This window comes from Ochotona princeps, chromosome 27 (assembly GCF_030435755.1).
Source record: "Ochotona princeps isolate mOchPri1 chromosome 27, mOchPri1.hap1, whole genome shotgun sequence".
NCBI lineage: Eukaryota > Metazoa > Chordata > Mammalia > Lagomorpha > Ochotonidae > Ochotona > Ochotona princeps.
This window is the reverse complement of record NC_080858.1, coordinates 5,349,869-5,361,959: the sequence shown is the minus strand read 5'-3', so window position 1 is coordinate 5,361,959 and position 12,091 is coordinate 5,349,869. Positions and strand designations below refer to the sequence as shown.

Sequence of the window (12,091 nt, the reverse complement as noted above, 5' to 3'; positions counted from 1 at the left end):
AAAAGTTCTAATTAAATAGCTAATACTAAAATGTAATTAACTATTTTATGGTTTTTAATAGGCCATTCTCATCAATATTTCATTTCAAAGGCTTTACATTCTAAGCACCATTAACGGCAGCTGAAAATAAGAGCCAAAGTCTTGTAAGAATCCTTGCTTATTTGCATGTTAAACATTCGAAAACACAATAAACAGAAAACGCACTAACATTAAGGTGGCCTAAAAGCTAGAGCCTAACATTTTTCTCTCAACCACCAAGCCAAACTGACATTTTGAACAGGCTGAGAACTGGCTTGGTGTCTGAAAACAGAGACTATTAATCCATTTGGTATTTTCACTGTCCCCGATTCAAATTCACCCCAATTAGTGCAAAGATATACAAGTACAATGAACACAAAGATTTTTAAAGTATCCTGGAATCTGGGGTTTTAAACACGGATGTGGAAAAAAGAGAAATGGCATTAGAATAAGGGAATGAGATCACATAGTCACCGCTTTGATTTCACAAGCTTATAGCTGTGAACACCCGCAGGGCCTGTGACACCAGCATCCCATGTGGGCACCAGCTGGAGACCTCCGCTGCTCCTTGCCAATGGCCTGGGAAAGCAGCAGAGGATGGCTCAAACGCCTGGGTCCCTGCACCCCACCAGGGAGACCCAGAGGAAGCTCCAGACGTTTGGCTTTAGCCTGGCCCAGCCCTGGTCACGGTAGCCATTTGTGGAGTGAAGCACAGAGGGAAAATTTGTCTCTGTTCTTTTCTCTGTGTAAAACAGAATCAAACAAATGAATAAACCTTAAAAAAGAGAGAGAGAGAGAGAGAGACAGGAAAGTTTCCAGCCCATGGGGTGGCCTTGCTTAAAAATAAAGAAAAGAAAATCTGTTACTGTCCTGCTGCGGGTGCATCATCCCCAGCCCCTGAACCCCTTGATTGGACAGAGAATGGCCATCTGCTCCTGCACTCCTCAAAATGCCCTCTTCGGAGCCACTCTTTGTTAACGACGTCACGGCAGTAACCATCAGGACTGTGCACTTCACAGCACAAGTTCTCTCTCACCGTTTCTGGGAGACGGAGCAAAGCCAAAGAGACAAAGCTGACGCGACCTAACGAAACAGGCCTTCACCTGCACCAACAAAACAGCAAACGCTTCGCAGCTTCACCACTCATGCCAAGTTTACCTCTTGAGGCAGTTCTAGTTTAGAACGGTCAGTTCCTTCTTTCGACTGAAGGCCCATCAGATAAGGGACAGGGGCATCGAGGAAATGCAGCAAAGAGGCGGGCAGAATGGGCACATAAACGTGCTGCCATTGAAATGGGAACAGAAGCGTGGTGATGCCTTCGGCCACCGTCATGAGGCGCTGGTAATCTGCACAGGAGAGAAAGGGAAGAATCCAAGTAAAAATACAATCATTGCAGTTTACTTGAAAACGCCTGTTTGCACGGAAAAAAAAAATTCTGCATTAAAAATAAACATTTCTTCCTGATTACACAAAACTGGGTCAGTTCTAGTCCACCACAATTAAAGCTTTGCTTTATAGTCTTCAAACAGTGTGGGTAGGTAGGAAACGTTATACTTTTTGATTTTTAAGATCACTAATATGAATTCTCATTCCCTTGAAGTATACAAGAATCAAGAATAAAATAAAACTGCTTTGGCACTTGACCCGCTGGAAGTGAACACGGCACTGTACTGCTCACGCTCTGTCCACGCGTGCACTTGTTCTTCATTCTTATTTTTCCCCTGCAGCTTTACAACTTTAATCAGTCATTTCTCACGTACACTGACTGTCAATTTCTGAGAGGGGTAACAGATACACAGGTAACCCAAGTGTACCTGGTTGGTGAATCTCTCACATTAAATTCTCCTCACATGTTCTGCACCGTCTCACCCGGATGCAGTGCAGGACATTCGCACACCTTTGGCCCAGAAAGCTTTGTCGAACCTGTATCAATGAGCATGTCTGGAGTTCCCATAACTCTCTATTTTTTTTTTTAAAGATTTATTTATTTATTTTTTAGAAAGTCAGATTTAGAGAGAAGGAGAGACAGAAAAAGATCTTCTGTCCACTGGTTCACTCCCCAAAGCAGCCACAATGGCTGGAGCTGAACCGATCTGAAGTCAGGAGCCAGGAGCCTCTTCCAGGTCTCCCATGCGGGTTCAGGGTCCTAAGGCTTTGTGCCATCCTCTACCGCTTTCCCAGGCCACAGGTAGGGAGCTGGAAGAGAGGTGGGGCAGCTGGGATACGAACCAGCATCCATACGGGATCCTGGTGCATCTAAGGTGAGGACTTAAGCTACTAGGCTACCATGCCGGGCTTCCCATCTCTTTCAAGGAAAATCTAGATCTCTGAGTGCCAGAGGGGCCAGTTTCTTCAAACCCCTTCTTTGGATGCACTTGTGGAAGTTAATGGTCACCTCTTTGCTCAGGTCACCTCTTCATCAGGTCACCTCTTCGCTGACGGCACAACGGCCCTCTTCTCGCACCTTTCTTTGCAGGAACCACTTGTAAACCCAAACTGGAAAGGATAGGCTTTACTTTTGCATATATTATCATGGTTATAGTGTTGGTTGATCATCTTTCTTTATTTTTCAGAATTTTACTCATTGAAACCTAGAGAGAGAGAGAATCTGTGGATTTAATCCTCAAATGTCTGTACAGCTGGTGTTGGGCAGGCCAAGAGCTGGGAACTCAATTTGGGTCTCCCACATGGGTAGCAGGATCCAAGTCCTTGGGCCATCACTTCTGCTTCCCTGGGGTGTGCAGTGGCAGGAAACTGGAATTGGGAGTGCAGCTGGGCCTCGAAGCCAGGCACTCTCCATATAGGATGGAGGTGCTCCAGCTGGCATGTATATTTTAGCTGTCATTTTGCGGGCACAATTATCTGTATTCATATTCAGCCCTGACTACACAATGTCCTGTTACGGAACAAAGACAGCTAGAAGGGAATTACAATTGGGTTTCACTGTTGCTGTTGCTGTATTTTATTTACATTAGCTAAGTCACTGAAACTAAAAATCGTCCATAAAATTAAACTGTTCTTTTAAGCCATTCTGCCTCAGTTGTTCTACAGCTGTGTATGTCTACAATCACTATCTAAACTCTTACAGGCAGATATATCACAATTCACATTAAAAGTTACATTTAAAGGGGCAATATGGTTTTTATATCATGTATCTGAGCACTCAAGGGCAGTTCCTTACTATCAACTACATCATTATTTCTATAGCAATTCATACAGGTGACCCAGTAGGGCAGGAAAACCAGAGAGCACAGTCATTTCAGTTGAGGTCTAGTTTTGCTGATGAATAAGCTACAAAAACAGTGCATGGTTTCCAGATTTTTTTTTTTTTTGATTTGAGAATGGAAGAAAAGTGATGAGGAGTCATTGATAATTCTCTTCAGGAAACACTGTGCACACACACAGTAAATCGAGGGGAAGAAGACTTTTGGGGGAGTTTTGTGAAGAAGGGCCAGGAAAGTGATGATTTGCTACTTGGTCCACAACAACTCAAAGGTCATTTGTGTGTAACACAGAATATTTTGCTTTAAAAAGTTTACTGTCATACTATATTTTTATTTCATTTTTTAAAGATTTCTTTTTTTTTTAAAGATCTTATTTTTATTACAAAGTCAGATATACACAGAGAGGAGGAGAGACAGAGAGGAATATCTTCTGTTCGATGATTTACTCCCCAAGTGAGCCGCAACGGGCCGGTGTGCGCCAATCCGATGCCAGGAACCAGGAACCTCTTCCAGGTCTCCCACGCGGGTGCAGTGTCCCAAAGCATTGGGCCGTCCTCAACTGCTTTCCCAGGCCACAAGCAGGGAGCTGGATGGGAAGTGGAGCTGCCAGGATTAGAACCAGCGCCCATATGGGATCCCGGGGCGTTCAAGGCGAGGACTTTAGCCGCTAGGCCACGCCTCCAGGCCCTAAAGGATTTCTTTATTAGATTTGAAAGTCAGGGTTAGAGACGGAGACAAGCAAGAAAGGAGGGAGACACACATACACACCCCAGTGAGCTTTCATGTGCTGGTTCAGTCCACAGATGGGTATATCAGTTGCGGTTGGCCAAGGCTGAAACCAGGGGCCAGGAGCTTCTTCTGGAGCTCCTATGTGGAAGCAGAGGCCCAAGCACTTGGGCCATCCTCCACTGGCCATCAGCAGGGGGCTAGACTGGAAACAGAGCAGCTGGGACATAAACCAAAACACATGGGATGCTGGCACTGCAGGGGCTGACCTTACCTGCTATGCTACAATACCAGCTTCAGTTTTTTATTTTATACTTAAAAAAAAGATTTATTTTTATCTGAAAGACATATATATATATATATATATATATATATATATATATATATATGAATGACAGCCAGAGAGAAAGAGAAATCTTTCATCTGCTGATTCCCCAAATGACCACAACAGCCAGAGCAGGCGAGCTGATCCAAAGCCAGGAGGTTCTTCAGGTCTCCCTCATGGTTACAGGGTCCTAAGGACTTGGATCACCTGCTGTTGCTTTCCAAGGCCATAAGTGTGGAGCTGGATTGGAAGTGGAGCAGCCAGGATATGAACCAGTGCTCATATGGGATGCTGGCACTGCAAGTGGAGGGGCCATTTGTGGCATCATTGCAGCAGCCCTAGTTTTTATTTTATTTTATCTTTTAAGGCTTTATTTTCATTCAAAAAGCAGAGTAGCTCAAAGAGAGAGACAGCAAGAGAGAGTGGGAGAGCAAGAGCAATAGAAGAGATTTTTCATCTTGGGTTCACTCCTCGAATGCAAACAGTTGGACTGGGCCAAAGGCAGAAGAGAAACTGACCTATGTTGCAATTTTAATATTTTAATAAGCTACACTGGGATTTTGATAAGTCATTTACTATCCATAGCCCAAGTGATGTTCATATTTTCCTTATTTGATTCATGAAGACTCAAATTTTAGGCAAATCCTTATTTATAGGAATACTTCCGAAACAAGTACCAGGTGTTCTGAAGGGAGGGGTCAGCTGACCCAATGATCTGGGGTGGACATGTATACACACAGAGGCAGACACACACACCCCAGGATCAGCGGAGGTGCCCAGGAGAAGCCTGGCTGAGACAGCTGGTCCTCTGGGAAGGTGATGGGAGGTAGTGAAACAGGATGAGGCAGTTACGGCTCTGCTGGCCTCTGGCAGATGGGTGGGGGGGGGTGCATCTGCGTCTGGCTGCCCCAGGTTCAGGTCAAAGCTAACTACTGTTCTACACAACACAGGGCCCCACTGGACATCTGCTCATAGTTGGTCTCTTACGCGGGCACTCCCCAAGGGTACAGGGACATCTGTTTTTACCTCACCGTGCCCACAAAACACAGGGCTTAGTCCACAGCCAGTGCTGACAAAGATTTACTGATGCTTCTAAATGTAATATTTTTCTCCTCTTAATGACATGGAGCAAAAAAAATCAGGAGTAGGAACGAGGCTTGTGACTATAAAAAGATCAAAATCAGAAAAAGTCCTTAAATTCGATTCTGTGGCCATTCCTTTGTTTTTAAATACATTTTTATATTGTTTACTTTTTAGAAATATGAAATATAAGTACACTTTCTATTTACTTACCTTTTAATTTGAAAGGCAGAGTGACACATATAGAGACAAAATTCTGTTCGCCAGATCACTTTCCAAATGCCTGGAGCGGCTGAGGCCAGAAGCCAGAAACTCAGTCTGGGTGTTTAGTGGGTTACAGACGGCTCAGTCCTTGAACCAGCACCTGCAGGTATACCTCCCAGCTGCTGTGCGGCAGGAAGCTGCCATCTGCAGCACGGCTCGAATTCAGACCTCAACATCCCCATTCTGGGATGCAATGAAGGCATCCCAAGGAAGACCTTGACCGAGGAATCAGGCACTCACTCCTACGGCCTCCGTTTCATTCAAGGATTGGGCTACTTTTTGCTTTTGTAGCCTTATATCTAGCATATAATAAATGTTCAAGAATTTTTTTTAAAGAAATGGGTATTATAAGGATATATGATTTTGCTGATATCCATTATTTAAAGTTACCTGCTTACATTTTGCCTGCGTAAGATTAAAGGACCACTCATTCTGTAAGATAAAATGGTTAACTATTCAGACAAGAAATTCTTCTCAAAACACAATAACTTTCCACACTGCTTAGGATTCTCATGTTCAGAGCTAATCATGTGCTTGTCCAGGCCCATCATAAACAAAGCCCAAACATACATGTACTAATCAAGGTCATTGTTTAGCATGTGAACTGTTACTCCGTGACTCACTCTGGCCACACCTAAGCACACCTTACAGGGAATAGGACAGCGTTTTGAAACAGAAATATTAACATTTCTTCCACTGCATACTAAAACTCTAAGTATCATGACAGTGAAATACAATTTGGGTCTCCCAAGGCCCTTCAGGATAGAAAAGGGCTCTCAGAAATTTCCATGGTTTTCTGGAAGTGACCAGAGGATGAAAATAGCCAAGTCCTGTGCCATCAGAAAGGTGTGTCCCTAAGTCACTCCTGGAGTCTGAGCCAAAGGAAAACAACCATTTTATGATTTGGCCATATTAACAATGTACAATATATCCCACACATGTGAGCTATTATAGAAATAACCAGACTGACTATATGTGTCTGTATTTGCTAACCTTTCATATTTTTTCATTTTTAAAAAAAATTTTTTTATTGATTACATTGCATTATGTGACAGTTTTATAGGCACTGGGATTCGCCCTCCCACCTCTGTTTCAACGACACCCCCCCCATGGTGGATTCCTCCACCTTATTGCATTACCACAGTTTGCTAGCCTTTTAAAAGTTGTTACTTCTATTGTGGATTTTATGGCGTTTTATCATCATAAAAATAGCTATATAAATGAATCTTTTAAAAAAGATTTATTTACTATTATTTTTTTAATTGCAAAGTCAGATATGCAGAGAGGAGGAGAGACAAAAAGGAAGATCTTCCGTCCGATGATTCACTCCCCAAGTGAGCACAACGGCCGGTGTTGTGCCAATCCGATGCCAGGAACCAGGAACCTCTTCCAGGTCTCCCACGCGGGTGCAGGGTCCCAATGCATTGGGCCATCCTCAATTGCTCTCCCAGGCCACAAGCAGGGAGCTGGATGAAAAGTGGAGCAGCCGGGATTAGAACCGGCGCCCATATGGGATCCTGGGGAGTTCAAGGCGAGGACTTTAACTGCTACGCTATCACACTGGGCCCTAAATGAATCATTATTAAGAGTTTTTTGGTACTGTTAAAGAAGATTTTTCTAAGATAATCACTTCATTAAAAGGTTAATGTTGCCAATTCAGTTTGTTTTTAAAACTCAATTATTAAAAAGTGTAACAATTTGTCTATACACACACACACACAAAACCCTAAGGCCAAAATCTAAGTTTTCGACTGTTTGTTTCCAACTTTAGAATGGAGAAGATACACGCTGTCCTGGGAAATGCTGTTGACTCACCGACTGCCAGTGCCCTCCCATGGAAACCACAGAAACACACCAGTTCTTGAACAAGGTAGGGGGCGGGGTATGTGAATTCTTGTTCCGGAAGAAAACCTGTTGTGTGATGAGCACTGTGGATGTGTGATCATGGGGTGAGCCTAAGGAAATGGAGACTTGCTTGCATTGGGTGTTACCAGAAAGCGACCGCCTCAGGCCTGACACCCCTGAAGTACAGGGAGGGCAGACTTTGGGGTGCAGAAAGCTGTGATGGGCAAGGCAGCAGCAACTGCAAACTTAGCAGGGGTAGGCCTGGTTTTCTGCGGGTTGCAGTGACCTGACTTGAAGCTCTGGGAGGCTGCTTGCGTCCCACAGGAGACAATCTGGCCTACCTGTAAGCATCTGACCAGTTTGCAGTAACAAGGAGGCAGGCCTGACTATGTGTACCAAGTCAGGACCTTGACGTCAGGTCAACCTTTTCTTTCCTCCCCAGAAGTCGAATCTCATGCCAGTTACCTCTTTAGTGCCTCTCAGCTCCAAATAAGGCCTGTGCAAGTTGTGGTAACAAAGGGAAGCCATGGTGCTTTTTTTTTCATAGGGAGCGCGAGGTTAGACTCTGCCAGTAGAGGGCACTGGGGAGACACTGCAAGAGGAAGGGGCTTTGGATTCCAGGGAGCAAAGTTGTATTAATAGGATCTGCAAGGACATCCAGCAGGACACTCACTGCCCCAGTGAGCAGGGGCAATGTTTCCACGGCGTTCTCAACACAGAGCTGGCACATGCAGAGCTCACGCCCAGAGCGTGTCCGACTTAGGAGGGCCAGCTTACCTGAGCCTTGGAGTTGTTGCCTGCTGGGTGCCTGGAGGTCAGCTCTGGCCGCAGGTACCAGCTAATCATCTCAACACCTTGCAACCAATGTTTCTTCCTGCAGATCTGATCCTCAGCATGGGAATACAGCTGGCCCCCTCCCAAATCTGTCCTCCTTGGGTATCCCTTAGTGGTAGTTTCTATAGTTACTCTCCCATTATACTCAAGGATACTTCATACTATATGCCTGGGTTTAAATTACTTTGGGCTTCTCTGTCTCTGGGTGGGACCCAGGTTGAAAGCACAAAATTTTAAGCAACTGGCCTGGCTTTTTTACTTACTGCTGGTAGGTTTAATCTCCTAGAAACACAAGACTTTTAAGTAATGGTAACCAATGCTTTGAGCTATGTTTTGTTTTAACCAAGAACAATACCACTATGAGAGTGAAATAAGCAATACATTTCCTCTACTTCTATCAGACAATGACTCACTCTACTCCACCCATCTCATGTCCTATGCCTATTCTTCTTTCAAGTTCTGTATTCTCTTCAAGATTAGCTGAAATGCCATCCTTAAAATATCCAAGTTACATAGAAAAATAATACAATTTTTTAAAACTAAATCAAGATATAATACTTTTTAAACTTCAGTATTAAATGTGTTTTTAAAGACATTTATCTGGGCCCAGCACAATGGCTCAGTGGCTAAATCCTTGCCTTGTACACACCAGGATCCAATTAGGGCATCAATTCATGTCCTGGCCACTCCACTTCTGATCCAGCTCCCTGCTTGTGGTCTGGGAAACCAGTGGAGGACAGCCCCAAGCCTTGGGACCCTGAACCCATATGGGAGACCCAGAGGAAGCTCCTGGCTCTTGGCTCCTAGTTGCAGATTGGCTCAGCTCCAGCCATTGTGGCCACTTGGGGAGTATGCCAGCAGACGGAATATCTTTCTGTCTCTCCTTCTCTCTGTATTCTGTATTTCCAATAAAAGCAAATAAAATCTTTTATATATATTATATATTATACTAATTATAATAATATATAATTATACAATATTAATTATAATATTATAACTAATTAAAATAATATAATTACAGAGAAAGCTGAGGAGATAGAGGAGAGAGTTCTTCCACCTGCTGGCTCACTCCCTAAATGGCCAAAATGGCTGGACTCGGACCAAGCTGAAGCCAGGAGCCAGGATCTCCGCTCTGGTCTCCCAGATGGGTGCAGGGACCCTTAGCTACTCTAAGCACACGCAGCACAAGCCTTGCGACAGCACGGAAAGCTCTGCCTCATGTGACTCCTGCTGTCTCGCTTCGCATCACCGCCTCATGTGCATGCAAACACCTGCTTGCAGCTCATGCACTGAGTGGGACGTGTCTTACAAGCCCCTTCTCCTTGGCTGTCTTGCCAAGCTTCACTCCTCCTCCAGTGACTGCCTCTGTGGAAAGCCTGCCCTAGGAGACCCTGCCTCAGTCGTCCACAGAACCCCATCTTTATTTCCATCCCAACTACATTACAATCCTATTATGTATTTATGTGTTTCATCTCAGGCACGCCACTATCTCCTAGACAGTTCACTTGGTTAATATCGGTTACGGACTCTGCCACATGGGAACTGGCCAATAAACGTGTGTTCAGAAATTAAAACATCTAAGGCATGTGAAAGGACACTAAAAGATTTATGTTTGACTATATCACACAATAAGACATTCAACTATTTGGGGGCAGGTGTTTGGTAGAGCAGTTAAGATGCCACTTGGGTCATGTGCACCCCATACTAGAGAACATGGGTGGAAGTCCCGGCTAATGTACACCTGGGTGGAAGTGGTGATGGCTCAGGCACCTGGATGCCTAACACTCATGTGGGACTTCCGGTGAGAGAATCAGCTAGGGAAAACTCTGTGTCAGTCTGTCATCCTATCTCTTAAAAACACACATACATAAACCACCATGTATATGTGTATACACACACACACACACACACACTCCCCCCAAATTTTTATAAGTTAAGAGACCATTAGAATCCTGAACAACCTTAACAATGAGGCAACCATGGGGGTAAAAATATATATATATAAAAGCATTTTATAGTATCTGTATTTTAAAGTTTGTGACTATTTGGAAATCAGCTTTCACATTAAAAAGCTAAAAAACTTCCATAAAGAAAAATTATATAACATCTAAGCTAATGGGATGAAAAAACCTGCAATGAGAAAAGAAAATCCATGTAGTTTAAAAGAAGTCCTACCTTGTTCCCCCACCTCCAAAAGAGACAGAAAAACAAGTGACCAAAATAAAAACGTTAACATTTTTAGGAATCAATACTAATGAAAATACCAGAGAGTAAGACACTAGGTTGCAGCTAAAACGCTCAAATGCTGAAGATGTGAATTTGAAGGAATAAAGAGAAGGCGTAATGCGCGCAAAGGAAGTGATATAAAGAAGAAAATGGTAAAAGCAAAACCAGAAAGTAATACAGCAGAGAACAAACTTACAATAAAGGGCTAACAAAGGTAAAAGTTGGTTCTTCAAAGAATAAAGTGAGCACATTCCAGGGGAAACTAATCAAGGAAAAAGAAGAAAAGACAAAAATAAGCATTAGGAATGGAAAGGGGAAGAAAACCACAGAAACAGCAGAGATTCAGCAAACATACTGATTAAGGCTTCATGTGAATACACTGAAAGTTTAGGAAAATATTCCTAGCGGAAACACAAGATGACAAAAGCTAATTCCAGAAGCAACAGCCACAGGGCTAAGGTACAAGCTGAGCACCAGAGGTGAGAAGACCTGAGCTGTTCTGAACCACTGTGGGATGACCGTGTTTCACCAGAGGAGCCCTTCTACTGCCCGTAGTAAAACATCATTACAGACCTTCAATGCAGACAGGAAGGTTTATTTTAAAAATTAAAAAAAAAAAGTGGGGGGAGAAAAAAAAATGAAAAGTCAGCCTTCCCAGGCTGGTGAGCACACGGAGGTGGCGGGAAGCAGGTGTGCACCCTAAGCCTGTGCCCTCCCCCCAACACAAGGCTGTCACTAGGATGCTCCTGGGCCACGCGCTCAGTAGTCAAGAGAAGATAAAATGGTTATTTGTTTCTTTAACAAATAGGAGGAGGAGAGAGAGCGCGCATGAGTGGGCCTGAGTGAGCTCTCATCTGTTGGTCCAGTCCCCAAATACCCCACAGTGGTCAGGAACGGGCTGATTGAGGCAGGACCACTGCCTCCCAGGGTCTGCAATTGCAGGAAGCTGGAGTCTAGAGCTGTAGTGGGCATTAAGCTCTCACACACACATGCGGAACGTGTGCGTCTCAAAGCAGCTTAACAGCGAGCCCACATGCTTGCCTCATTCAAATGTTTTATGGACTAAATTCATTTCAGCAAATTACAGAAACTGAGGAGTGGGATATGTCAGAGTGCTTCAACTGGTTCCAGACAAGAAAAAATGTAGGTAGCCCAGGCATCCCAATTGTGTGTTGCAACGGAGTGAGTCACCTTGTGGGACTGAACCCTGAAATCTGTAGAGACTTTAATTTTGGATCCATGGTGTCAGAACTGTACAGAATGTTGGGTACCCAGTCAGTGTTCAGAATGTATGATGTCAGGAGGAAAAAACCTCTCATTTGGTATCAGAAAATACAGCATTGCTAGAGACGAAGAATGGAAGGATTCCTGGGTGCCTATGTGGTCGTCTGCGGCCCAGAGTTGCGGCTGTGTTGCCAAGTTCACAATGGAATTTACAGGCAGCTCCCAACTCTGGGGAGCTGGTTCCCTGGTTCCTTAAGGAAAGGCAAGCAAGTGAAAAAAAAGGTAAATACAAAATTCCTCAGTTGCTGCCATCTCTAATAACCAA

The 12,091-nt window shown here is 44.0% G+C and overlaps 1 protein-coding gene across 6 annotated transcripts in view; it reads right to left on the bottom strand.

The window, feature by feature from the left end:
- DENND5B (DENN domain containing 5B) overlaps positions 1 to 12,091 on the bottom strand; it is a 140,195-nt gene that overhangs the window by 60,571 nt on the left and 67,533 nt on the right. For all 6 annotated transcript variants that reach the window (XM_058655746.1, XM_058655744.1, XM_058655745.1 and 3 more), the window contains one exon: positions 1,177 to 1,364. In XM_058655746.1, the coding sequence (XP_058511729.1) occupies positions 1,177 to 1,364 (188 nt within the window). The remainder of the gene's footprint in view (positions 1 to 1,176; positions 1,365 to 12,091) is intronic.